At 37.9% G+C, this 25051-nt stretch overlaps 1 protein-coding gene across 4 annotated transcripts; it reads left to right on the top strand.

Annotated features, from left to right (window-relative positions):
- On the top strand, positions 1 to 21551 carry LOC130736383 (cleavage and polyadenylation specificity factor subunit 3-II-like). Of its 4 annotated transcripts, none has more exons than XM_057588232.1 (16): positions 1 to 427; positions 560 to 644; positions 1476 to 1563; positions 2227 to 2551; positions 2641 to 2818; positions 2909 to 2981; positions 3261 to 3378; positions 4251 to 4324; positions 5566 to 5702; positions 7459 to 7522; positions 9329 to 9394; positions 9702 to 9771; positions 14339 to 14443; positions 18365 to 18506; positions 19476 to 19572; positions 20287 to 21551. In XM_057588232.1, the coding sequence occupies exons 4-16, from the start codon at positions 2527 to 2529 to the stop codon at positions 20836 to 20838; spliced, it is 1701 nt and encodes a 566-aa protein (XP_057444215.1). In that variant the 5' UTR covers positions 1 to 427; positions 560 to 644; positions 1476 to 1563; positions 2227 to 2526; the 3' UTR covers positions 20839 to 21551. The 4 variants fall into 4 exon arrangements, with proteins under 4 accessions (XP_057444215.1, XP_057444212.1, XP_057444207.1 ...); XM_057588229.1 differs by having other exon boundaries at positions 2201 to 2551; XM_057588224.1 differs by lacking the exon at positions 560 to 644.
- Positions 21552 to 25051: the final 3500 nt, after the last annotated feature.

The following is a 25051-nucleotide window of genomic DNA, read 5'->3' as shown; positions in this document are numbered from 1 at the left end:
AAACGAAAAAGCATATCAGCCAAGGTAAGTTTTTTTTTAGTTGCAGAAGCTGTAGCAGCTAGTTCATGAGCCCTTCTATTGCCTTCCCTTCCCTGGAAAACACTTCTCTCCTTCCCTGAATTCCAACCCCCTGAAAAAAAAAAATTCCTACTTACCCCCCTTTAATGATTTTGTTTTGAACCCCCTGAAATTTTAAAATTGCACCCAGCACCCAGACCCCACTACAGCACTCCTCACTCCTTTCTCTCTCTGTCACGGACTCATTCTCATTCTGCTCTGGTTCTTGCTTCCGTTTACCTCACTCACGAACGCACCACCAATCCACCACAGCACCACCGGCCGGCCGCACAACGCACCACCACGGCACTACCGGCCACCGCCACGGCACCACCAGCACTGACGCCGTCCATCTCTGCTGCTGTTGAAGGTTAGTTTGGTTTAGGTATTGGAAAACCCCAAAATTGAAAAACCCAAAATTGAAAACCCAAAAATTGAAAACCCCTTGATCTGTAGTTTATTGCCTTGATCTGCTATTGAAGTTTATTGCCTTGATCTGAAGTTCAAGTTCAAGTTCAAGTTTATTGCCTGGAATGTGAAGGGAAATGGTTTGATTTTTAATTTAGCAATTGCTGATGTATTAAGTAGTAAGTTCTTTCCTAACTTGCTGTGACTTATTAATTTGTAGCTTATTTTTCCTATGTTTGGTTTCATCTGTTTTATCTTATGTTCATGTCCTGTAGCAAGTTGGCCTAGTGTTATTATGTTTTTTCTATTCTGACCCCTATGGTCCTATGTGAGGGATGAAGGCATGAAGCTGAATTGAATCATATTTGATTCTCAGCATTTGGGTTTGTTTAGAAACTAGAAGTGATGCCACAGTGAGGATGAGCAAAACATTCATGACAATTGTATATGGTATTAGGATGTTCTGATTCTAAATTAAGGAAATTTTGTTGAAGTGATTAAGAAAATGTAAGCTCAAGACACATAGCTCTTAACTGTTCCATTTATTGGATTTTCATTCACTGGATGCTGTCTTGCTACCTATATGATATTATGCTTTTTAGCACTTATTTATATTGATAAAGATCCTTTCATACCCTTAAAATATGGAAGGAGTGCAGGGTAGAGAGAAATAGAAAGTGAAAAGAAGAGGAGAAAAAGGAAAAAAGAGAGATGTATGATGTTATAATAAAAGGGAAAATAATGTGGAAAAGTGATTCTTAGAAAAAATAAGAGTGGGACTGGGAAAATAAAAAATTATTTAAATTCATCACCTACTTTGAGGTAAAGCTAAAGGTCATTTTCAGTTTGAAAAGAGCATGGTTTGTTCAATACATCAGGAAAGCAACATATGATAAGGTGTATTGACAAGCTTATCTTAATGTATGTATGTGAACTGTGAACTGTGAAGTCATGGAAGATTAAATAAGTTTGATCCCTTTTTGGTTGCACTGGTTTGTGGTGACTTGCAGTTTTCAGCACTGGTTCTGTGAATGCTGCATAGGATCTGCTGCTTATGCTGAGTTTGGGAACACCAAAGCCATTGTATCTGTGTGAATGGTTAGTTTTATCTCACAAAATGTGTCAATTCAATCACCTTGTTGATTCCTGTTTTTGTTTGTTATGCTTCATAAGTGCATTGTTAATCCTCTGCGGTTCCTTTTCTGCTCCTTTCTTTTATGATTTTATCCTCTAAATTTCTTACTTAATTGACAGATGCGTGTTGCACCTGCAGCCATTATAGACCCAAAATGGTACTAATAAAACTGCTTCATTGACCTGCAGCCATTATAGACCTAAAATGGTACTAATAAAACTGCTTCATTGAAATTGAAATTGAAACCCGACCTTAGTTTCTATCAGATTTATTGTAAAAGAAAAGTAGATCAATTCCCTCGGTTGATTTGTAGTTTATTACATTTAACCCCCCTCATTTTGTAATGTCCAAGTACAAAGGACAGTGTAATTTTAGACATGCTGCTTCTATTATTATGCAGCCCATCCTCCTAAGTATGTTTTTATGTTGAATTATGTGTAGGTATCCAATTGTAACTAGGCCATGTTAAATCAACTTTCATTCATTGATTGTAAATACTACTCTTGTAATATGTTTAATATGTATAAACATATTACAGTTGGTTTTAATTATATTTTTATCGATGTGCTCATTTGAAAAATTTGAACCCCCTGACCCTAGGGTCCTGGATCCGCCACTGTGTACAGGGGTGACTTTCTCTGCTTCAATTTTTTTTTGCTGAGAAATTCCAAAAAACCAGGGGTGACTAAGCAGGGGGAAGTCACCCCTGTGCCTCCGCCACTAGGCTCACGGCGGCCTCCGCCACCATTGCTGTCAACGGCAACAAGCAACGACTTCCGCTCCCTTTCCCGTTCCAACAGCTCCGCTGCACTACTCCCACATAGGCCACCGCGCCTTCAGCCTTGAAGCACGCTGATCCCCGTCACCGAAAGCACCCTAACCTCGGTCTTCACTTCTTGTTGCTTATTATTCCGTAGAGAGCAGCGATGACTATCGAAACTCTAGTTCTTGGTACTTTTCTTGTTTCATTGTATTGCTTATGTCTGTGTTGTGCAATGAGAGTGTTTGAATCTCAGTTTTTTGGGTGAATGTGTTGTTAGGTGCTGGTCAAGAGGTAGGGAAGAGTTGCGTGGTGGTGACCATCAACGGAAAGCGAATCATGTTCGATTGCGGAATGCACATGGGCCACTTGGACCACCGTCGATACCCTGATTTCTCTCTCATCTCCTCTCAAGCCCATTACGACGCTGCACTCTCCTGCATCATCATCACTCACTTGTACTATCATCATCATCTTTTCATTTTTTTTTCAATTTTTTTTTGCATTAACATTTCCTTGTTGTTTGTGAAATTTTATATGGGGGGCAGTCACTTGGACCATGTTGGAGCATTGGCTTACTTCACCGAAGTTTGCGGGTATCGCGGTCCTATTTACATGACGGTACGTGTTTGATGAAATGCTTGCCTCAATAACACATGTTTGTTGATGTTTGCTAAGTTCCAATAGAATTTTGACTTTTAAGATAGGAACAAAAAAATAGGCAAGCATGTTTTAGTTTTTGTTTGCTTTCTTGTTTGCACATGCATATAATCATGTTGTAATCATATTCACAAAACTACTGGCTGTTGTTGTACTGAGTATCGAGCGTTCCAATATGTAGTCCCTGGCTTATATTGCATATACTCATGTTCTGATTTTGTTGACTTTTATTTTAAGCAGTACCCAACTAAAGCTCTAGCTCCTTTGATGTTGGAAGACTATCGGAAGGTAATGGTTGATCGTCGGGGTGAGGAAGAGCTATTCACTTCAGAAAATATTGCAGAGTGCATGAAGAAAGGTAATTTAGTATGATACTCTTTGTCCACTAATGCTGGTGAGACAACTCTTGCTTTTGGTTTAGGCATGTCATTAGGAAGTGTTCCTTTTGGGTTTGAGAGACATTACTCGCATTAGAAATTGTAGATAGCTTGCAGTCTGGCACAGATAATTTTTTGCAAAAGTCTAGCGTGCATGGGAAGGAAATAACTATGGGGGTGTCAAGGACCTCAACATACTGAGTTTTGAATTAGGACTCTACATGGTTGAGTTAATGATCATTCAATTGTTAGTACTATTACCCAGTTCTGAATCGTGGTAGGTAATGTGTAATACCTAGGAACCATATCAGAACTGACATATTATTGACTATTTAAGAAAGCGAAAGGTAAGATGAAAAGAAGAGTAAATATGTATTTATGTTTGATGGAAATCAAAATGCATACGCTTTGGTGCGAATGATTACGAATGTTATTTGGTTCTCGAAAAAACTGGTCAAGCTTGTCGGTGGACTGCAAAAGTAAAGTTTCTGTAGTTACTGACATAGTTGTTTAAGTTAGAATTGTATGCAGCTGTTGTGTCACAAGGATTTAAAGGGAGGATAAATATTCTTATCTGGTCCATAACTATGTCATAAATTGTATTCTTTTTTTTGTTTTATTATAAATTGATAATGTTGCCCACAACAATTAATTACATTTTTGTGTGAATTTCAAACAATGCCTTCAATATAAATATTCAGCCACGCTTATCAGTTGTCAGTATCAGTGATTTGGTGTGCTCTTTGGACCATTGAACACCGTAGGTTTCCATCCGAAATCACCATACCTCTGATATTAGCATACCTATTTCATATCTCTATTATAAATGTTTTAATTGATTTGATTCCCACAGTTATTGCTATAGATCTGAGGCAGACTGTGCAAGTAGATGAAGACCTGCAGATACGTGCATATTATGCAGGACATGTAAGGCTCCTCAGCTTCATTTATGTAGCCATATTTAATTTGCAGTAATAGATTTAACACCTTCCTTTTTACTAAATTTTTCACCACTAAAGTTCTGGTATAACTTTTGTGAAATATGAACTATACATAAGATAATTGGTTATGAGATGAAACTGTCCGGTTCTCCATATGAAAGTCTGGATTAGTCAAGCTTCTCATGACTCTAGATGAATGTGTATCTAGTGTCTTTCACTCTTAGGGTTTTAAGAGTAGCATAGCTGGAAATTTTGGCAGGAGAGATTTGGGTTCTAAGATTAAAACTTATAGACTTAAGAGTCGTACAGTATCAACAGGTAATGTCCGGTGAAAAGTTGGACAAACTATGTGGGTCTATGGGAAGCAGTCTTGCATTGCATTTGTAAGAGTTTGATTTTAGGGTTGAGCCTCTGACCTTTAGTCATATAGCAATGATTCCAACTGTTGCACCAAAGTTCCCTATTACTCCCTCCGTTCCTAAATAACTGACACTATTTCTAGCTGAATTTTGTTCCTAATTATCCGCCACTTTACAAAGTTCAAGAGAACATTAATTATACTTTACCAATTGTACCCTTCATTTATTGGTGGTAGGAAATTTGAAAAGTTAGAATTAATAAGAGAGATAAAGGGTATAATAGGAAGTTAGATTGTAATTTTAATAAAACAAGAACATTAATTGCTATTTCTTAATACTTGTGCAACAACCTTAAAGTGTCAGTTATATAGGAACGGAGGGAGTAGTAATTAGTAATGCCTTACAAATGAAACTTTAACTTTACCAATGCAATATGTACTTGATAAGATAACCCCTCGATCAATGTTATGATTCCATTCTGTGAAATGGTTAACTATTTTCTTGGTCTCAGACATTATTATCTTTCTGATGGTGTCTCTTCTAGTTCCATCATGGAACTAAATCCTGATCTTACGGTTAAGGTTAAGCATCACCACAGAGCCTCTGAAGCTTTTAACTTTCTTTTTTCCACAAGAATGATATGTTTTAAGCATATCGTACCTGATAACCAACCTCTGTATTGTTACTTCCATGTGAAGTGGAATTTCTTGTAACACAAATATCATTTTATTTCAGGATACCGTTGATAATTTTTTGTAATTAGGGTTACTTCCCGTATCATGTCTGTCATGAATAGATTTTTGTTCTTTCCACACCCTATTGTTTTAGTACTCTCATCTGATCATTCCTCCTATTATGAATTGTTAAGGTTATTGGAGCTGCAATGTTCTATGCAAAAGTTGGAGATGCAGAAATGGTTTATACAGGAGACTACAATATGACAGCAGATAGACACCTCGGAGCAGCTCAAATCGATAGATTACGGCTTGACCTTCTTATAACTGAGTAAGAACATCATTGACTGTTTATATACATCTTAATATGATGTTGTTGATTTATAATGAGGGTGGTAAATGATCTTTTCTCACTTATTTATTATTTTTAGGGTATATTATTTGTATTAGTTTATACTCTATAATGATTTTAAATTTTTAGTATACTTGACTATTTATCTGCATATATTACTGTTAATCTCATATTGAGGGCACTGTTAGAAATGTGAACCATTACTCAGTCACCACCTAATAAGATGGGAATGGATCAGATTAACTGCAAAATGACAGTTATTTGTATAAAATAACTGATGCAGTTTTAGTTTAGAAGTATATTTAATAATAGGAAACTGCTTGTTAGCAGTTATTTGTAGAAAATAACTGATGTTTGTTCTGTTTTAGGGATATATATCTCTAGTTTTAGGGAGAACAGGGTTGTTGTTGTTAATAGATTGAAGACAGAGAACATTCTCTGTAGAAGAGACTTTAGTCTCTAGGACAGCAAGAAAATTGCTGTATGTATGTTATCTGTGTTCTGTTTAATACATATTTCTTCAGTTAATTTCTGGTATTTTATCATAATAGGCAAAGCTTTTGCGAAGCTGATCCTTGAATGTTATCAAATATATATGATACGACGGGATGACCTGGTGGACCTGAGACCATTTCTTGTGATCCCTTAGGGCAATTCATTTCTGGGCTCAAATGCACTTCGCTGTCCTAATTTATTAATCTTTTTAAACCTTTTACACTAATTTATGTGATTAAGCATAGGGGTGTTAAACTGTCAATAGCTTTTCCATTCAATGGACATGTTTCCTCAAGAATGTCCATGGCATACATCATTTGGGAAATCAATTTTCAATCCTTCGATTGTGACACATCTGTTCCTATGAAGTAGTTTTCCATGATCTTTGTTGGTGACAGTGATGATAAGCATGTTGTTTTGCCTGGGATGTGCTATGGTGATCACTAGATTCACTGCCTATATTGACAATGTAGTTTACATACATAATGAAGTATTTGCACCCTTGGTTGAATGGCGATAGGTGTACGGTGTACCATGGTCAGTCTCACACTGTCATTCAAACTTGTTGAATCACAATGATAAATCTTCCAAACTAATCCTTAGTGGATTGCTTAAGGCCATATTGAGATTTGTGACATCATGAGCAACAAACCAGGAGGTTGCTCGATATACTTCGGCGAGAAATATTCTTGACATCCCTATGCATAATCACATAAAATACGTGATTGCTTAGGCCTCATGTCTTTAAATTGTATTCCTTGCACTGATGATTGCTTAAGCCTCATCTCTTTAAATTGTACTCCCTGTACTGATGATTGCTAATTGTACTCCCTGTACTGATGTCTTCAAATTAATATTCCTTTACTTGTCTCTTTCAGTCTTGAATCTTGGATTTTCGTGCCACTGATCACCTGCTATAATAAATATATGTTCTCCAAATATTCTACATCCCTGTACTGGTGATTGCTAATATATTTGATGTGGATTTTGCAGCAACTGCCTACCTCAATTATATAATCTGATTGTTTGATATAGTCCATTACCTGTTTTGTTTATACAATCTTTATGTATGTTGACAGGGCGAAGTAACATTGATATGCAGTTCGAATTTTTTTTCCCCTATTGATGGTTTGATATAGTTTAAAATGCATGAAACCTATTATGCTCTCACTGCTTGTTGTTATGAGGTGGATTCTCTTGGAGACGTTTTTGCTTTGGTTCTGAAAATATTCCATTGCAGATCCACGTATGCGACTACAATACGTGATTCAAAATATGCTCGTGAGAGGGAATTCCTCAAAGCCGTATGTATTAAGCTTACTTTTTGAACTTACAGGCTAAAACTGTTTATTCAATGTGGTGTCATGTTTTCTTTTAGACATATATCTAAGTAAAAGCACTATTAATCTCACTTTCTCAGTCCCTTTTTTTAAGCAATCATTTCTTTGCTGTTTGGATTTTTCATTGTCATGCATTTTTGAAGTGGGCCTTTTGGTATTTTGGAAACTGTTACACTGGTATTAATGTGCAGTAGATAGAATATTTATTGTAGAAACTCTTATTCTTCCTTGACCCACTATGGAACAAGGTTAATCAGTTTTGTCCAATTGAGAGAGCAACTCGAGAGGCTCCTCAGACTCTCCTATAGTTCTGACTCACTAAACAACTACCCCTAATTTCCGTCTGGTACCAGTATACGTAGAAACTTCCCAAACTGTCCTATTCCTAATAACTAACTTCAATAACATAATAACTGCCTCTTAACCTCTTAGATGGACTCATTTTTTATCCCAACCATTTCTCCTATGTTTTCTAACATAAGCTCTTTTAATTATAGGTTTGCTAACAGAAAATCCTTTTTTTGTACTCGGAGGGAGATTGGACCTCCGTTTGTTGATTAGTGGTTAAGAGAAAATCTTAGATGGACTCGTTTGCTAACAGAAAATCCTTTTTGAACCAATTATGCCAAAAGCTTAAGCTGTTGGGTGAAGGCCACATGAATGGTTTTATATTATATTTCTGACACGCCCCTCACACAAGATCCCACTTGGGCTTGAAGCGACATTGCACAGACCCACCTACAATGTGCTGAAATTCAACTTTTTTTATTAGAATACTTGGGGGCGGCAAGGATCAAACTCTAGACCACTTAGTCATAGAGGCTCTGATACCATGTCAAGAACCAATTATCCCAAAAGCTTAAGCTGTTTAGTAAAAGCCACATGAATGGTTTTATATTATATTTTTAACAATTAGGTTTCGAGGTTTTCATTAAAGATAAGAAGGCGAGTCCCTTTAGGTTGAACATTGGTACGATATTAGGATTCTTAGTGTTTTAGACTTTTAGTACTTTTTTATTAGTAATTGTAGAGAGGTTACAATTAGGTTTTTTTTTGGTCTAGGCTCTTAATACTTACGACTAGGTTAAATGTTAGTAGAATCCCAAACAAAGTTCATCTCGGCCAAGCCCATATTCTCTTGATAACCTAACAAGAAATTTTACCAATAAAGAGCTTTGGTAGATAGTCAAGAAGTTTTGCTGTACCTTTTTGTCAATATATAATTTTTCTTGTTGTCCTCCCTACTCCCTTTGTTTTTTTTTTTTGTTTTGGACGAATCAATATCTTCTATGCCATTGCCCTCATCTTTCCTTTTGTCTCTTGTAACACTTCATTGTTTTCTTTTTAAAGAATTGGTTCATATTTTTTTTTCTGTTTTGCTTGTACACTCTTTCTGCATGCAAGAATCATTATTTATTTGCATGTGGCTTTCTCTGATGGGCTCTTAAGATATCCAAGTAGAAATTTGTTTCCATGGATCCAATATTTATGACTGATAGCTTTAAAGATAAATATAGCGTATTTTATTCAATAAAATTTACTATCATTAACTTCTTTAGCACTGTTTGATCTTAATAAGGAGTCCTTGTGTTTATTCGGAAGAAAGCAGTATACTCTTGTGCTAGCTTGAATTAACCTGTTCTCCATTCAAATTATAAATTTCTTAGTTTTTTAAATGATCTGCTTATGTTTGTTTTACATTTGATCCGAGTGCACCCGATCTACAGTTCCTCTTATGTGACTAACCAAATTTCAAATTAACTGATTTAGGTTCATAAATGTGTTTCTGGTGGAGGAAAGGTGCTTATTCCAACATTTGCTCTCGGTAGAGCTCAGGTATTCTCATTGATGACATCCATCTCTTTGGTGGTAATTTATCTTTCTGTTTGCTATGGCTATTAACTGAAGTAAAAACAATAGTTGAACCTTTCTCAGCATAATGATTCAATGTTGTAGTTACGACTTACAATTTCAATAGTATATTATCAAAAAGACATTTTTCTTCAATCCACTTTGACCAATGTTGGATTAATAAACCATGAACCACTCACAATTCTGGTTCACTGACCATTTTAATTATCAGCATTCAAAACATTAAGATGACATGGTTGTCTTGTATTTACCAAGTTATTATGATATGTAGGAATTATGCATTTTGTTGGATGACTACTGGGAGCGCATGAATTTGAAGGTTCCTATCTATTTCTCAGCAGGTTTGAATTAGCTAGTGTCCCTGTTTTAAAAGTTATACTCATTGTGCCAGATATGATTGCATGATTTTTGATTTGTCACATATTCTCAGATCATAAATTGATAAGGTTTTATTTATTTTGTATGAATAAAAAGGCTGCTTCAATGTTTAAATATAAATGAAAGAAGTGTAGGCCTTTTATGATACTAAAGGAACAAGAGAAAATCTGCATCTACATCTCTGAATTTTTCATTTTTATTATTTCTATTTGCTTAGAAGCAATGACATATATATTTTAGACTTGGACACAGCGAAAATGTAATGATCCCATTAAGTTGATGGATAATAACACACTTATGATTTCCATTGAAGTTAATTAAACAGTTCAAAGGTTCGCTGTCAAATCCTGAATCTTTCCGGTGCTGTTAGGTTGCAATCTGTACAAAGATCCAACAAAAGCATCTACCATTTTGGAGAGCTACTGTGTATACTTAAATAAATGAAAGACCTTTCTTCTAGGACAAGCTTTCTGAATGATTTGTTATTCAATCTTATTTTAAAACAAAAACTCAGAATTTAAAATTGCAAATTTCGGAATTTGTCTTTTTGTTGGTTATATTGTCAGAATAAAAATAAAACATCTTAGAGGGAGAGAATGATGCATAATGGATTAGGATAGTTTATTTTAGTCTGTGGTTGATTGTTTTAACTTCTATGCATCAATCTCTCCCTCTGAACACATATTTTATTAGATATCTAATACATGATTTTATTAATTTATAAATACACAGTACGATGTAATTTCTAGAGTTTGGAAGGTCAGTACACAGTTCGATACCAAGTCCTAAAGACACCAGAAGCTTATTTCTAGTTATTGATAGTTCTGATTGAACTATTAATATACAATAGATGAAACAAGTATTAAACAATTTGTTAGGAACCTGAATCCTAACAGTGGAAATTAGAGGTAAATTGCATAGAAAACAGAAGTAGATGGTTTATTTGATGATTGTAGAACAATTACAGAAAGGGATAGGAATCCTATTCTGACCAGAGCTAGGCTCCTATAGGAAGCTTAGAGTTTCCTATTCATACTCTCAATAAGCTATGATCCCAAAAGATAACCTCTCAACCTCTCTATAACCTTCTTATATATTGGTTATTACAATCCTTTCCCTCTCTCACATTTCTGTTAGAGAGTTACTAAGTATTCCCCTTTCTACCCCTTCTAGAATACCCTCCAAACCTTAGGCCCATTCATCCTATGATGCACCAATATGTCACCCTCCAAGCCCATCCCCGGATCAGTCCTAGCAATCCTGCTACTGAATTTTCGGGGTCTAACAATACCACCTGCTGAAAAATCAACCTTGTCCTCAAGGTTGAAGGATGGGGATTGACTCTTGATAGTGAGGACGTCCTCCCAAGGCGCTGCATCGAAAGATTTGCCACAAAACCCAAGGTGATCAACCCAGCTTCTACCTGGTTCCCATTGTTGCAACTGGAGAAAGTACCATAAAGTGTTGGGCCAGAATTCCTCATCATTGGAGCAATTCCAGTTGATGCAAAGTGGTTGAAACAGCCTTGAAACACCTTCTCCAAGAGTAAGCATTGAATTAGCTGTTTGAAAATGGTCCCTTAACCTCTGAAGTAGCCCGCTAGTGCAATCCACAACAGCTAGGCTCCACAAACTGATATTTTCCAAACCATTATCTCTTCTACTACCCGCTTCTCCTTGAAAAAACTCAAGGACTGAATTGTGGCCATCAAATTGATACCTCCACTTCTGCTCATGTCTCCAACCCAAAACATTAATCTCATCACTTGGAGAGTCCACACGTTGAAACCCAACAATCAATTCAGCAGAAATATTTACCCGGTATGACCCAGAACTTGATTGACCCTGTGGTGGCCAAACAATTCCCGGATCAAACACTCTCAGGATCAATTTCAGTTTTGTGATGCCCTTTGTGAACTTATGAGCTATTGGCAATGATGCAAACAGCCCCTGAACAAGAATACCAGTATTGTATAATTCCTTAAATGAGCGTGGTACACAAGGTAATTGAGAAACCGCTGTTGAAATTATCTCAGAGCTAGAATTTAGTTCTTCCAATAGTTCTACAACAAAATCTGCCTTTTGAGTAGTTTCTTGCTCTGTTATTGCGGCAGTGACCAATTCAGGAACTAGACCAGTAGATTCACTCTTGGCTGGAAGAAAAAGAATTGCGGGTGGTGTATAATGAGGTATTGCATAGATACCACATGCTTGAAAATAAATAGCGTTCAATTTACCAGGATCAAAAGGCCAAGCCAGGACGCATAAAGAGTGTGCCTTTGGTTTGGTGGCCGTTGTCTTGCTACTGCTTCCAACTCCACCCTTTTTATGTTGGCCCAGCCCATTTGAATGCCCAGTGTCTCTTTTAAAAACATGCAGCCCACCCTGGTGACATTGCTTCCTTTGACTAACAAATGTCCAGCTACCATCAACAGCAGTGTGCTCCTCCCCTATCATGGGTTTCAGCTTCATCTCATCCTGGCCCAATGAGCCCAAATAGTAATAGTATGCCTTTGCTATCCGAACTTCTTCAATAGGTTGGGCTTGGCCCATTAGCCTAGCACATTGCTGACTTAAGCATTTACTCCACTCATTCCCAATTCCAGTACGTGACTCTTGTTTCCTTTCAGGGTTCTGACCATGTGTCTTTTCTGTCATTTGGGCCCAATCATTAGCTTGGCCCAAACTTGGACTTGACCCATGTGTGATGCAGATCCAAAACCGCTCACCCGTTCTTCCTCTGTATCCACGACGTAACCGCTCGCCATTTGCCAGAACAAACGCTGCCAAGAAGCCTTCACCCTGCCACAACTCCGGCGACCTCGCCGGTGGTGGAGGTAGAAGCGCTGCCGTCCTCCAATCTCTTGCATTTGAAAGTGGTAAACCTTCAATAGTCTTCTCTCTTGTTTCCTCCTTCGGAGCGGCGTGGGTCACTTGTATCGCCGCTACCGTCTTCGCTTGGTACGCTGCCGTGTGAAAATCTGAATCCGGCGGTTTTCGCGGCGGCCGCTTCTCCCAATCGAACCCTAAATCGTTGATTTCAGCCTCAACGACTGATTCTTCCCTCTTCCTCCCTTGATTGTTACAGATCTGCAACTTCTGCATTGCAGAAACTTCCATCATTATATCTGTCTCCGTCGTAGCTCCCAATTTGGCCGGCGACGCCTTGTCCTTTTCTCTCAGCGATGCCTGTGCTGCGACTTCTGCAACTTCCCCTTCCACAGCTTCACCTCGCCGTTCTTTCTCCGCTGTGATCGACTCCTTCTGCCATGCCAGTTTTGGATCTGTCCTCCCTGCTTGAGGATCCCTCGCCGGCATTCCTTTCACCGCTCCACCTGAACTGCCTTCGTCAGCCATCGTCTTTCCCAGGGTTCGCTCAAGCATCGCGAGCAAACTCGCGTGAGTTTCCTTCATAGTGGCCTGCACATCAGCAAGAGTAGTGCGAAACTCCGAGATCACGGTTCTCAGCGCATCAACCCTAGCTTCCATTTGTTTCTCTTTCTCCGGTGGTTTGCACTGGCTCTCCCTCGATAATCCGGCAGGTCGGACCATTTTGTTAGGAACCTGAATCCTAACAGTGGAAATTAGAGGTAAATTGCATAGAAAACAGAAGTAGATGGTTTATTTGATGATTGTAGAACAATTACAGAAAGGGATAGGAATCCTATTCTGACCAGAGCTAGGCTCCTATAGGAAGCTTAGAGTTTCCTATTCATACTCTCAATAAGCTATGATCCCAAAAGATAACCTCTCAACCTCTCTATAACCTTCTTATATATTGGTTATTACAATCCTTTCCCTCTCTCACATTTCTGTTAGAGAGTTACTAAGTATTCCCCTTTCTACCCCTTCTAGAATACCCTCCAAACCTTAGGCCCATTCATCCTATGATGCACCAATATGTCACCCTCCAAGCCCATCCCCGGATCAGTCCTAGCAATCCTGCTACTGAATTTTCGGGGTCTAACACAATTACATATACAACCATTATTTTTCTGTGGTATATAATAGAAACCAAGATGGGGAGAAAAAAAGGAAATAAAACAAATTGTATATCTTTATTAAAAAAAATTATCAAATTGATTTATGCTGCAAACTTACATGGTGCCAACCTTGTCATAAATAGTATCTGAATTACTTATATGTTCACAGAATCTTCAGATTTTGTAATTTATAATGAGAAGTTTCATTTATTTTTCAGCCTTCCTTTTCATTTCCATGATAGACCAAAGTAATATCGTTTTTTCAATTATCTCAAACAGATTAGTTAGGTAAGATATAAGGACTAGGGATTATGTATTATGAGCATGATATAGGAGTAAATGATGTGTTATTCATAATTGGAAGCATCATTAGCCATAATTTGTGTCTGAAATAATTTTCCTTATCCAGTGCAAAATAGTCTGATTGAATGATTAATACAATTCAGCTTAGCTATGAGTTCCTAAGTGCTCTCTCTTACCATTTGTTGGTATTCGTGCTTCATATTGATAATAAGTATTAACTACTTGAATATGTTTTTTTTTGTCAGGTTTAACTATTCAAGCTAATATGTATTACAAGATGCTTATTAGTTGGACAAGCCAGAAGATTAAAGATACATACTCTACACATAATGCATTTGATTTTAAGAATGGTAATTTTATATTATTATATCTTAGTTCTGAGAAATTTCAAAATTTCATTTTGTATTTACAGATCTGTGCATGCAGTCCAGTTTTTCTTTTAAAAAATTGCAATAACTGCATAATGCTGTGATACACACCGTGAGCTCTGTTATTAAGTCAAAAAGGTTTGCCAGTTCATGTTCAGACCCCTTGACATGAACTAGACAGTTGTCAGGCAGATCCTATGCTATTTACAAGGAACTCTTACTGCCGGCGTACTTATTCGGCTTGCTGTAGCTTCTTCCCTTCTTCCTATATTTATTGTGATATCGATTAGGCATCATACCCAAACGAAGTTCAACCTCAGGTGGCTATCTTCCTTGGTCCGAACTTGATCTCTTGGTGGTCAAGGAAACAATAGGTTACAATTCCATTTTGCATGCTAGAACCAAACACATCCTCCAAGTTGCTGATGCCACCTCGAAGTTGCTAATGCTCTCACTAAGCCTGTATCCACCACCCGCATCAATGATCTAACAGCCAAGCTGAACGTGCGTGACACTGCCCCTTGTCAACCCACTTGAGATTGAGGGGGGGTATTTCAGTGTATGGTACTTGAGGAGTACACCATAGCTATTCTACTGTCAGTTGCAAGGTAGACAGAAACACACTTTAAAGCGCTAAAGCGTGCATTAAGGGCACCCACGCTTCAAGCGGGATTCAGGCTAAAACATGCTAAAGCGCGGCGAAAGCGTGCAGAAGCGCGATTTTGAAGCTTCTGCCGCTTTCAGGGAGATACAGAAATCCTCTTTTTGACCCGTTTCTGACCTGGTTAGCCAAAAAGAGGGGTTTCACCCCAAACAACACCATTCTCAGTTTCTCACTCAAAAACCTTCTCTCTCACGACTCTCTCTCTCTCTCTGTCTCTCTCTCTCTGTCTCTCTATTGCACAGCCGCCAGCGACTAAGAATTATAAGTTATGGTACTTTATGATTTACGTACGACATTCCTAAGAATTTTTGTTAGTTATACGATTTATAAGTATTTATAAGTGTAAATATATACATAAATGTTAAAGCATACGCTTTAGGTTACACTTTAGTGCTTTACCCTTTAGGACCCTCTATGCTTAATTGCTAAAGCTATAGCTTTTGACTACCTTGGTCATTTGTATAAGATCCTAGCTTAGTCAGTTATTGGTTTGTTCTGTTACAGATTAGTTTGGCAGGCTAGAAGTTAGTTAGGCAGCTCTACAAATTTCCCTATTGTTAACACACTATATAGTCTCTCTCTCTCTCTCTTATAACTGATGAGATTGGTATTACACAAATTTACTTCTCAAACTTTCTCTAGTTCTAATAATCTTTAATGAAACATCTATTGAGGTTTCCAAGTCAACAGTGAAAATGATAGGTTCAGAAATAGAAAGAGAGAAAGAAGAAGAGGAAACAGAGAAGAGAAAAATCAGAGGGACTAACATCATATCATTCATCAACAACCATCTCCAGAGCCTTAGCTTGCTTATATACACAAACAACTTCTAACCAACTCATTTACCAAATACACGTGCATGAGATCCCTCCGCTCAAAATCTTCCTTGTCCTCAAGGGAACCCAGAAGAATCAAAATTGGAAAGTTTTCTGCAATTGTTACAGGGTTTTTCTTCATTGAACCAGACCCACAGTAGGCCCGATGTCATTGTTGTTCCAACACTTTCCATGCTCTGCTATCGTAAGGACGAAGTCCGGTGGCTTGGCCAATGGTAGGCTGGCCATGACCGGCTTGCAAGAATCACCGGTCAAGTAGCACAGATCACCGCTGCAAAGGAACAAATCCGGCTGTTTTCGTGGTGGCCTTCTTGCACCAATGAACCCTAAATCACCAATTTGGGGCAGAACAAACTCTGCCAATTTGTGGCCAAACGAATCCGTCGAACCCTAAATCACGAATTTGGGGGAGAATCCTCGAATCGTTCTGGATCCCTGTTGAGAAGCCCCACTTTTACTAGAGATATGGCAAAGATAACCCTTATATATGGGAAGACAATCCTCACCTCTTGAGCTAGCTTTTGGGTTGAGTTAGCCTCCCAATTTCTAATATGATATCAGATCTAGAAGATCTGTAAAGTGAAGACCACCTGTATATGGGCCACCTACAGATGTTATTACTGCATATTCCACGCTCCAGATGTCCATCCTTGGGTGTGAGGGGGTGTGTTGAGAAGTCCCACATTGACTAGAGATATGACCAAGATAACCCTTATATATGGGAAGACAATCCTCACATCTTGAGCTAGCTTTTGGGCTGAGTTAGGCCCCCCAAATTCTAATAATCCCCATCGACGAACCAATCTTCAGCTTCTAGACGATCGTCCCTGTTTCAATGATCTCCACCAATGACGAACCGATCTTCTGCTTCTCAAAGATGATGGTTTCGTTCTTTGGCTTTATTGTCTTCATGCTCTCTGCCTCCGCGGCGGCCGCCGTTGCTCCTCAACTGTGGCTTCCATTGCTGCTCGTTCCGCTTCGGCTGCGACCTCCGCTACGATGAACTCAAAGAAACGATGCAGCACTTCTCTAAACCTTTCCTTGGTATCTGTCAAATATTCCATTTGGCTTTTCCTGGTTATCAGAGCACCTAGATTGTTGCTTTGATACCAATGATAGGTTCAGAAATAGAAAGAGAGAAAGAAGAAGAGGAAGAAAGAGGAGAGAAATCAGAGAGACTAACATTGTATTATTCATCAACATACCATCTACAAAGCCTTAGCTTGCTTACATAGACAAACCATCCCTAGCCGTTCATTTACCCAATACCATCAAAATGAATACGTCAATTTGGTGCCAAACGAATCCGCTGAGCCCTAAATAACAAATTCCGGGCATAATCCTCGAATCGTTTTGGATCTCCATCGTGAACCCCATCGACAAACCAATCTTCAGCTTATGGATGAAGATTATCATTCGTGTTTCCATGATCTCTCTACCATTGACGAACCGATCTGCAGTTTCTCGAAGACGATGTTTTCGTCCTTCTCCTTCACCGTCTTCGTGTGCTCCGCTCCGATCAACTCAAAGAAACGTCGCATCGCTTCTGTGAAATCTTCCATTTGGCCACAACACCTAGATCGATGCTCAAATACTAATGCTATGGTTCAAAAATAGAAAGAGTGAAAGAAGAAGATGAAACAGAGAGAGAAGAGAGAAATCAGAGGGACTGACATCATTTCATTCATCAACATACCATCTACAGAACCCTAGCTTGCTTATATGGACAAACAACCCCTAACCGACTCATTTAGCCAATACATGTGCATCAGAAAAATTTGATGGGAAAAAAACTAGAAGGCCTAATTGAGTATTATTAGAGAATACCAAGTGGAGACTCAAAGAAGTCCCACATTGGCTAGATTAGCTAGTGTACAAGTGTAAATATAATAAAGAACACACACCCATTGCTTTAAGCCTAAGGTTTTGTTGTGTGGTTCTAACTTAGGATTTCTAACATGGTATCAGTCAGGTCTGATCCAAGCCATGACTTCCGCTTCAAAAAAATAAAAAGTAAAAAAAAAAAAGAGAAAAAAAAAGTAAAAAAAAATTCCAAAAAAAGAAAGATGCATATACAGTTCAAGGCCTAATGACCTTCCGCTGAGCTCAAGCCCAAGACAATGCAAGCCGTAAGGCCTCTGAGACTCGGACAAACGAGTACAAGCCCAGACAAGAAGAAGAAGAAAAATGGAGTCCCACTTGAAGGGAGAGTATTATGTGAAAATATGTGAAATTGTTCTTTGTATTAATATTACTGTTTAAAGAAAAAACGTAATCAAATCTAGTCATATTGAAAATTTCATATGCTTTTAATAAAAGTTGAGGTTGGAGGTATAATTTATTGCATGGATTTGTGTCATCTGATAAGTTTCATGTCTCGCTCATTTGTTTTGAATGTTGCAGTTCACCATTTTGAAAGGTCTATGATAAATGCTCCTGGTCCTTGTGTTCTCTTTGCCACTCCTGGGATGATAAGTGGTGGATTTTCACTTGAAGTTTTTAAGCACTGGGCACCGTCAGAAAATAACCTTATCACTTTGCCTGGGTACATTCTTATTTATTCTCACTTTCTTTCTTTTCACAGTAAGCATTAGATAAGAACATAAGTGAATTGTAGATAAATTTCTCCTACATCTAGGTTATCGCAATGAAATATATGTATATCAAACTTCTCCAAATGCACTCACATGTACCTTTTTTTATTAAATCTTAATGAATTTGGCAAACTATTTTTCCCTTGGATAAGTTTGGGATTAACATGAGATTGCAGTCATTGGAGCCGGGTAGTGGCTGCATACAAGTTTGTATTGGATATGCTAGCTGATTAGGAAGTTACTAAGCCACCTTTTGTGAAAGGATAGAAGATTTAAGATGCACTTAAATTTTTATAGATATGTATAGGTTTGAGATTGCTTTTTTTAATCATGGGAATGATCATATACTTGTTTTCGATAAGTTACAGATTTTAGTTTCATGCTTTTTCCTTATATCGCACACAGCAGGCGCACTGCATGAATCATATGTCATGGCTATCTGTTATTTGATTCTTTTGAAAAATTGAAACCTTAAAAGCTTTAGGTGACTTTTACACTTGGTAGCCTTAAATATAACTTTATCTGTTGTGATATATTTGTCCCATTTTGGTAGAATAACTATTGAGTGGGTTTCCTGGTTTTTAAGTTGTAAATGAAGAGTATAGTGGTCATTTCTGTTCAGATACCATCTTCACTTTCACCAAAATACCTAATGGATTCTCAAATGAAAGGTTGAAGGGAACCAGCTAAGAATAAGAAAGAAACTGATATTGTTCAAAGATAGAACACTACAACAATGCTGAAAAATGCTAGCATCACTCTCTTTCCAACACCCCCTTCAACACTCTTATTGATTGATCAAAATTCAAGTGGGGCTCACTAAAAATATGGGACCCACATGAATTTCACCGGGTATATCCATCTTATTTAGCTATACATGCAGATCAATTGCTTATTCATTCCTATGATATACTTTGTAGGTATTGTGTAGCTGGGACAGTAGGACATAGATTAATGTCAGGTAAGGCCACCAAAGTTGATGTGGATCCTGATACACAAATAGACGTGCGTTGCCAGGTACATTTTATCTCCTACCCATTTATTTACAGTGGGGGTACATCTCCTGTGCAGGCAATTCATTATTTTTATGATCTTCAGCATAGATGTTCCACCTTGGTAAAAAAAAAAGGTTAAAAGTATATACAAGTAATTAAATTTGCTCAGTGATTAAAAGTTAAAACAATGTAATAAGTGTGTTAAAAGCATGACAGAAATACCTCTTCGCTTTCCCATATTATATTAGTCTAAACATTTTAGTATTCTATTTTCTTGAGTTTGACGTAAAGAGCTTGCATCTTACATGACCTGAGATCAAAGTATTCTCTGAAACTATATTTCGGCTGCTCTGTCTTTGTTGGGTAAACAAAATCTATCGTCCTGTGCATAAGTTGACCTAGCGGGTGAGTTCTTATTTTCGAGAAGTTCATGCTTCACTTCAACTAATAAAATTCTGTGTCACCTACTAAAGTTCCTCCAATGATCATGAGATTGATTAAAAAATTTATATACTTTAGAATAAGAGCCCGATACATTGTACTACTATTGAAATTGTATTCAATGTTTTTCTAGTCTTGAAATGCTTTAACCCCAAGAGAAAAGAGCTAATAATTAAAAGTACATATATATAAATTTTAAATTGAACAGTGTACTGTACAAATTTGCATGGAAGGTAATTGAGTCAGTTCAATTTTAGTTTCTACAATAATTTTAACTGTTGTCTTAAATTGACAGATTCATCAATTGGCTTTTAGTCCTCACACAGATTCTAAAGGAATAATGGATCTTGTAAAATTTCTCTCCCCAAAACATGTTATATTAGTGCATGGTGAGAAGCCTAAAATGGCTTTGCTTAAAGAGAAAATTCATTCTGAGTTGGGGATTCCGTGTCATGATCCTGCAAATCATGAAACCATATGCATTTCCTCCACTCCCTACGTAAAGACAGAAGCCTCTCGCACTTTCATTCAAAACTGCTTGAACCCGAACTTCAAATTCCAGAAATGCAGTTCAGTGGACGAATGTGACTCTACTTTGACAGAAAAAAACTTAATGCCTGAACTTCAAGTTAAAAACTGCTTGAATCCGAACTTCAAGTTCCAGAAATGCAGTTCAGTGGATGAATGTGACTCTACTTTGACAGAAAAAAACCTAATGCCTGAACTTCAAGTTAAAGATGAAAGAGTAGCAGAAGGAGTTCTGGTTATGGAGAAAACAAAAAAGGCAAAGATTGTTCACCAGGATGAACTTCTGCTCATGTTAGGTGAAAAGAAGCAAGGGGTTTAGTTTGCATATGGCTGTCCTTTACATATTGATCGCTCAATGGAAAGCTTAAGTTAACAAGTGCTCTTGGCCTCAATTCTTGCATTTGACTTTTGGTGACTATCCGCGAAAGAATCTTTTTGGTGAAGGTCACACTCGATATCTTAGAGAAATCTGTAAATGCAATCATTTTATGCATCTCTCCTCTGCATAATTATTGTCCTTGTAGGATTGAGGACAGGCATAACCATAGATCATAGCAGTGTTTTATTGCTTCATTTGGTCAGCAGTTAGAAAAAAAAGACTTGTCAGGGAACAAATTTCAGCAGTATCAATCGGTATGAGTGAATCAGTAAAACAAATATAGAAAGTGAAACAGTTTAAACATAACAGCTAGAGTTGGGGTCATTCTTTTTGTTGGGCGATTGATGGGAATCGATTCTAATAGATGGAGACATCGTACAAGGTTCAGGTACTATGGGCTCAAAATGCAGCAGAAATGAGATTCTGGTGTTTATTTTACCCCTTACTTTGCTGTGGTTATTTTAGGTTATGTTAGTAAAGAATTATTGGTAGGTATCATTTAATTATTTCAGTTTGGATTTATGTTTCATTTTTTTTATTTTGAAAATTGCCCTTTGTATAACCAATTTTTGCAGAATTAACTACAAGACCTGTGGTTGTATGAAATGTGATTAGTTCCTTCAAAAAATTGTACCAGCAAGTGATCTCTGTAGTGTCGAATAATCATTAATAGAATGGCTGAGCTAAATTAATAAATGATGCATCTATTAGGGATAAAAATAAGGTTTTAGTCTAAGTTTTAAATCGATCAAAATCCTTCAATGTTTTTTTTTTAAAAATCATTGCCTTTTTTATACGCCTTATTCTTTTTTTTCTAGCTTCACTAGGCAGAAGAAGATCGGGGGGGGGGGAAGGGTAGCTCACTTGGTGAGCTAAGGGAATGAAGGGATTTGCAGGGTGAAGGGTCAGGGTTCGAATCCTGGCAAAGAAATTAATTTACTAACAATTAACAACTAACATTAGCTTATAAAAAAAAAACTACGCAGAGTATCTAAATACTTCCTCCACAACATGAAGACTTTTGCATTAATTATGGCTCTTTTTCTAAAATACATTCAGAGATTGTTGTTTCGATGAACAATTGTCATTTTTTTGTCAAAGGTAAACATTTCATTGATAACATGGATCAGGCCCATAACCCGAGAGGGTAGTACAACTGGTTGGGCAAAGCCCACAGAAAATTACAAGTCAGTTTCTTACACTTAAGACCAGTGTTATCAGACTCGACCCAGAGATCAACTCGGTCAGGGCACTGGATCAATGGGTCACTGGTCTGACCACTGGGTCACTGGTTGAACCGTTTGACTCGGTGTACATTAAAAAATATTCAAAATGTATAATATAATAAGGGGTCCCGCTATTGTGGAGCCCTATTTTTCGGGCTCCAATTTTGGATCCCTGTTTTTGACCTGCTATCACCCTTCACTTAAAAAAAATAAAAAATATATTTAATTAGAAAATTGTAATAAACGGTTTAAGTTAATAAAAATCTCATATTCTTCCTGTTCCACCTTCATCTTCTTCCCCCATACCTCAAACCCAGAAATCTATTCATTCATTGAATCTCTAAATCCAGAAATTTTTACAAAAAGAAGATGAATCAGACCGAGATGAACAAAATATGCTATTAACAGTGTTCTGAACACTAAACCAACAGAAAAATCAAATCTTTACAACACAATATTAAATTTGAAGCTCAAAGCTATCACCAGATTTGAACACTAAACGAGGCTCCAGATCCATGAGGACGGCGGCGGAATCGCCCTCCTCCCCCTTTTTCCCACGGTTGTCGGACCACATCATCGTCACAGATCCGTGCGCAAGCGGTGTAGGTGGTTGGGAATCTGCTTTCGCAAACCAAATGCAATGGACAACTGTTTAGGTTTCAGAGGAAAGGAATATAATGTGATGTGATGAATTTGAAAAATTAGGCATGATGGGCATCTGATTGATCTAAGCCTGATAAATTGGTATATGAGTCAAGGAAATGTGCTGCTTCTTCACCTTCGATTGTGAATCCCTGGGTGTGTTTTGTCGTGATATAACGGTGGTTGGAATCTGCTTTCGCAAGGGAGTTTCAATCGGTTGATTCCAGTGAAATATGAGGCATTGACTTGCTCATTCTTACGGTGGCTTGGGTTAATTTTGCCGGCACAAGATTAAATAAAAAATTGTGCATAATCTCCACATATTACTGCCACATTTGTGCATCTCCCTCTCTCTCTCTCTCTCTCTCTCTCTCTTCACAATCTCAGAAAAATAGATATGAAAATATGTTTCTCTACAACTATTTCCTTGATTTGTTGTTCCAGATTCAGATCTCACTTCTTCCTTCTTCTTCTTTAGTATAGAGAGAGAATAATTTCAACAAACGTATGAACTGAGAAACGATGTGAATGAGGAGAAAAAATCCAGTTTCTTCATTTTTTTCTTCTCATTTTTTGATGTAATTGGGGATAAAGAATCAAGTTTTACATCTTCTTCTTTTCAACTTTCAAAAATATCCATTTCAAAAAAAAAAACTTTCAAAAAATCCTCATCTTTTCCTCATTAAATGACTCGCCGGTTCATTCAAATCCGGCCAAGTCACCGGTTTTACGTAAAACCGGCCGATTCATTCCGGTTCGTAACGGTACGATTGCACGTCAGATCTGATCACTGACTCGAACCGGTCATTCCACTGGTTCCTGGTCGGACCGGTTCAATCGGCCGGTCCGGCCCAAGTCTGATAACACTGCTTGAGACCAAGACTCCTTTCCACACCTAATTCAAAGTTAGAAACTAGGAGATTAATAAAATCTAATTGCAAAATACCAAGAAGACCCAAGCATGTAACTCTGAGCCTGACCCATGAACCAAAGGTCAGACAACCCTCACCCAACCACAGAGAGGGGATGGTAGTGGATCGATGGTGGAGACGGAAATGACGATGACTCCAAAACTCAACCCAAAGTCATCTGCTTAAAATAAAGCGAAAATTTTATATTGAAACTTTATATGTCGCTTCTCAGCCTTGTTGACTCTTCCATCAGGCGTCAACAGAAACACATCTCTGCTACAAGGTCAATGGTGCATAGCACTATAGAACAGGGGGCCAAACAAGCAGAAAACCAGATCTGGGAGAAACCACCTTGGAGGTACCGTTGTATACGACAATGGCTGCGGTTGGTGGTTTGTGGAAGCAGGTGGAGGCCACAATGGTGAGTGGTCGCAGGTGGCTCGGCGGTGGTTGTGAGAAGAACATGGCGTCAACACGGCGGTGGTTACACGACAAGGTGTACAGAGACCCATGGGAGGAGCAGAAATGTGTGGCTAATATAGAGGGAAGGAAACCCAGACATAAAGGGAGAGACAAACAGCAAAGAAAAACCCAATTATTGGATAGCACATCAACCTAGGGTGGACAATTCCCACCTATTGTGGGGGAAAAGGGCCTCCCTAGTGGAGGTAAAGGGGAACCCCCAAGGGGGTGGCGACTCAAAGAAGCAAACCTAGCAACCAAGTTTTTGGAGGAGAGAGTAACTAGAAGGTATCCATACGTACTTATGAACAATCGGCATTGATAATAGGTTTGGTTAACAGAATCGTAATATCTGCAACTTTGCATGGATAGATTTGTCCATGTGATTCTTCTTAGTGTTCATGTAGGTAGCTAGCAGTCCATTCAGATTTCTAGGAATGGTTTGAGTATTTCGCTTTTGTTTTTTCACGGATGATATGCTTCTTTTCTTTAAGGCTAAGGTTTCTCTAGCCCGATTAGTTAAGTAGTTCCTTCAACATTTTTATATGGTTTCAGGCCTTAGAGTTAGTATTGAGAGCTCCCATGTTTAGCTTTTGAGTCGGTACCTCAATCGAAGAGGGATCATATTTTGGGTAAACCTTGATTCTATAAATTCAGGGAGGCAGTGGTGTAAATTTCAATGTGAATCGAGTGACTAGTCGTTTAGCTTCTAAGTATCAGATTGTGGGTTTTGGGTGGGATTATTCGGTGGGTGTCATGGTGGGGTTTTATTGGGAGGTATTATTTCAAAGGTCAACTTAGAAAATGTTGTACTATTTTCCCTTAATTAGGTTTTTATCCCAATTGAGTTTTTCCTATTAAGGTTTTATTGAGGCACTTTCTCTAAGTTTAGCCATTCAAGCGGGTGGGTTA

This window comes from Lotus japonicus, chromosome 1, assembly GCF_012489685.1.
Source record: "Lotus japonicus ecotype B-129 chromosome 1, LjGifu_v1.2".
NCBI lineage: Eukaryota > Viridiplantae > Streptophyta > Magnoliopsida > Fabales > Fabaceae > Lotus > Lotus japonicus.
Note: the sequence above shows the minus strand (reverse complement) of the source record. Positions and strands in the feature narration are given on the sequence as shown.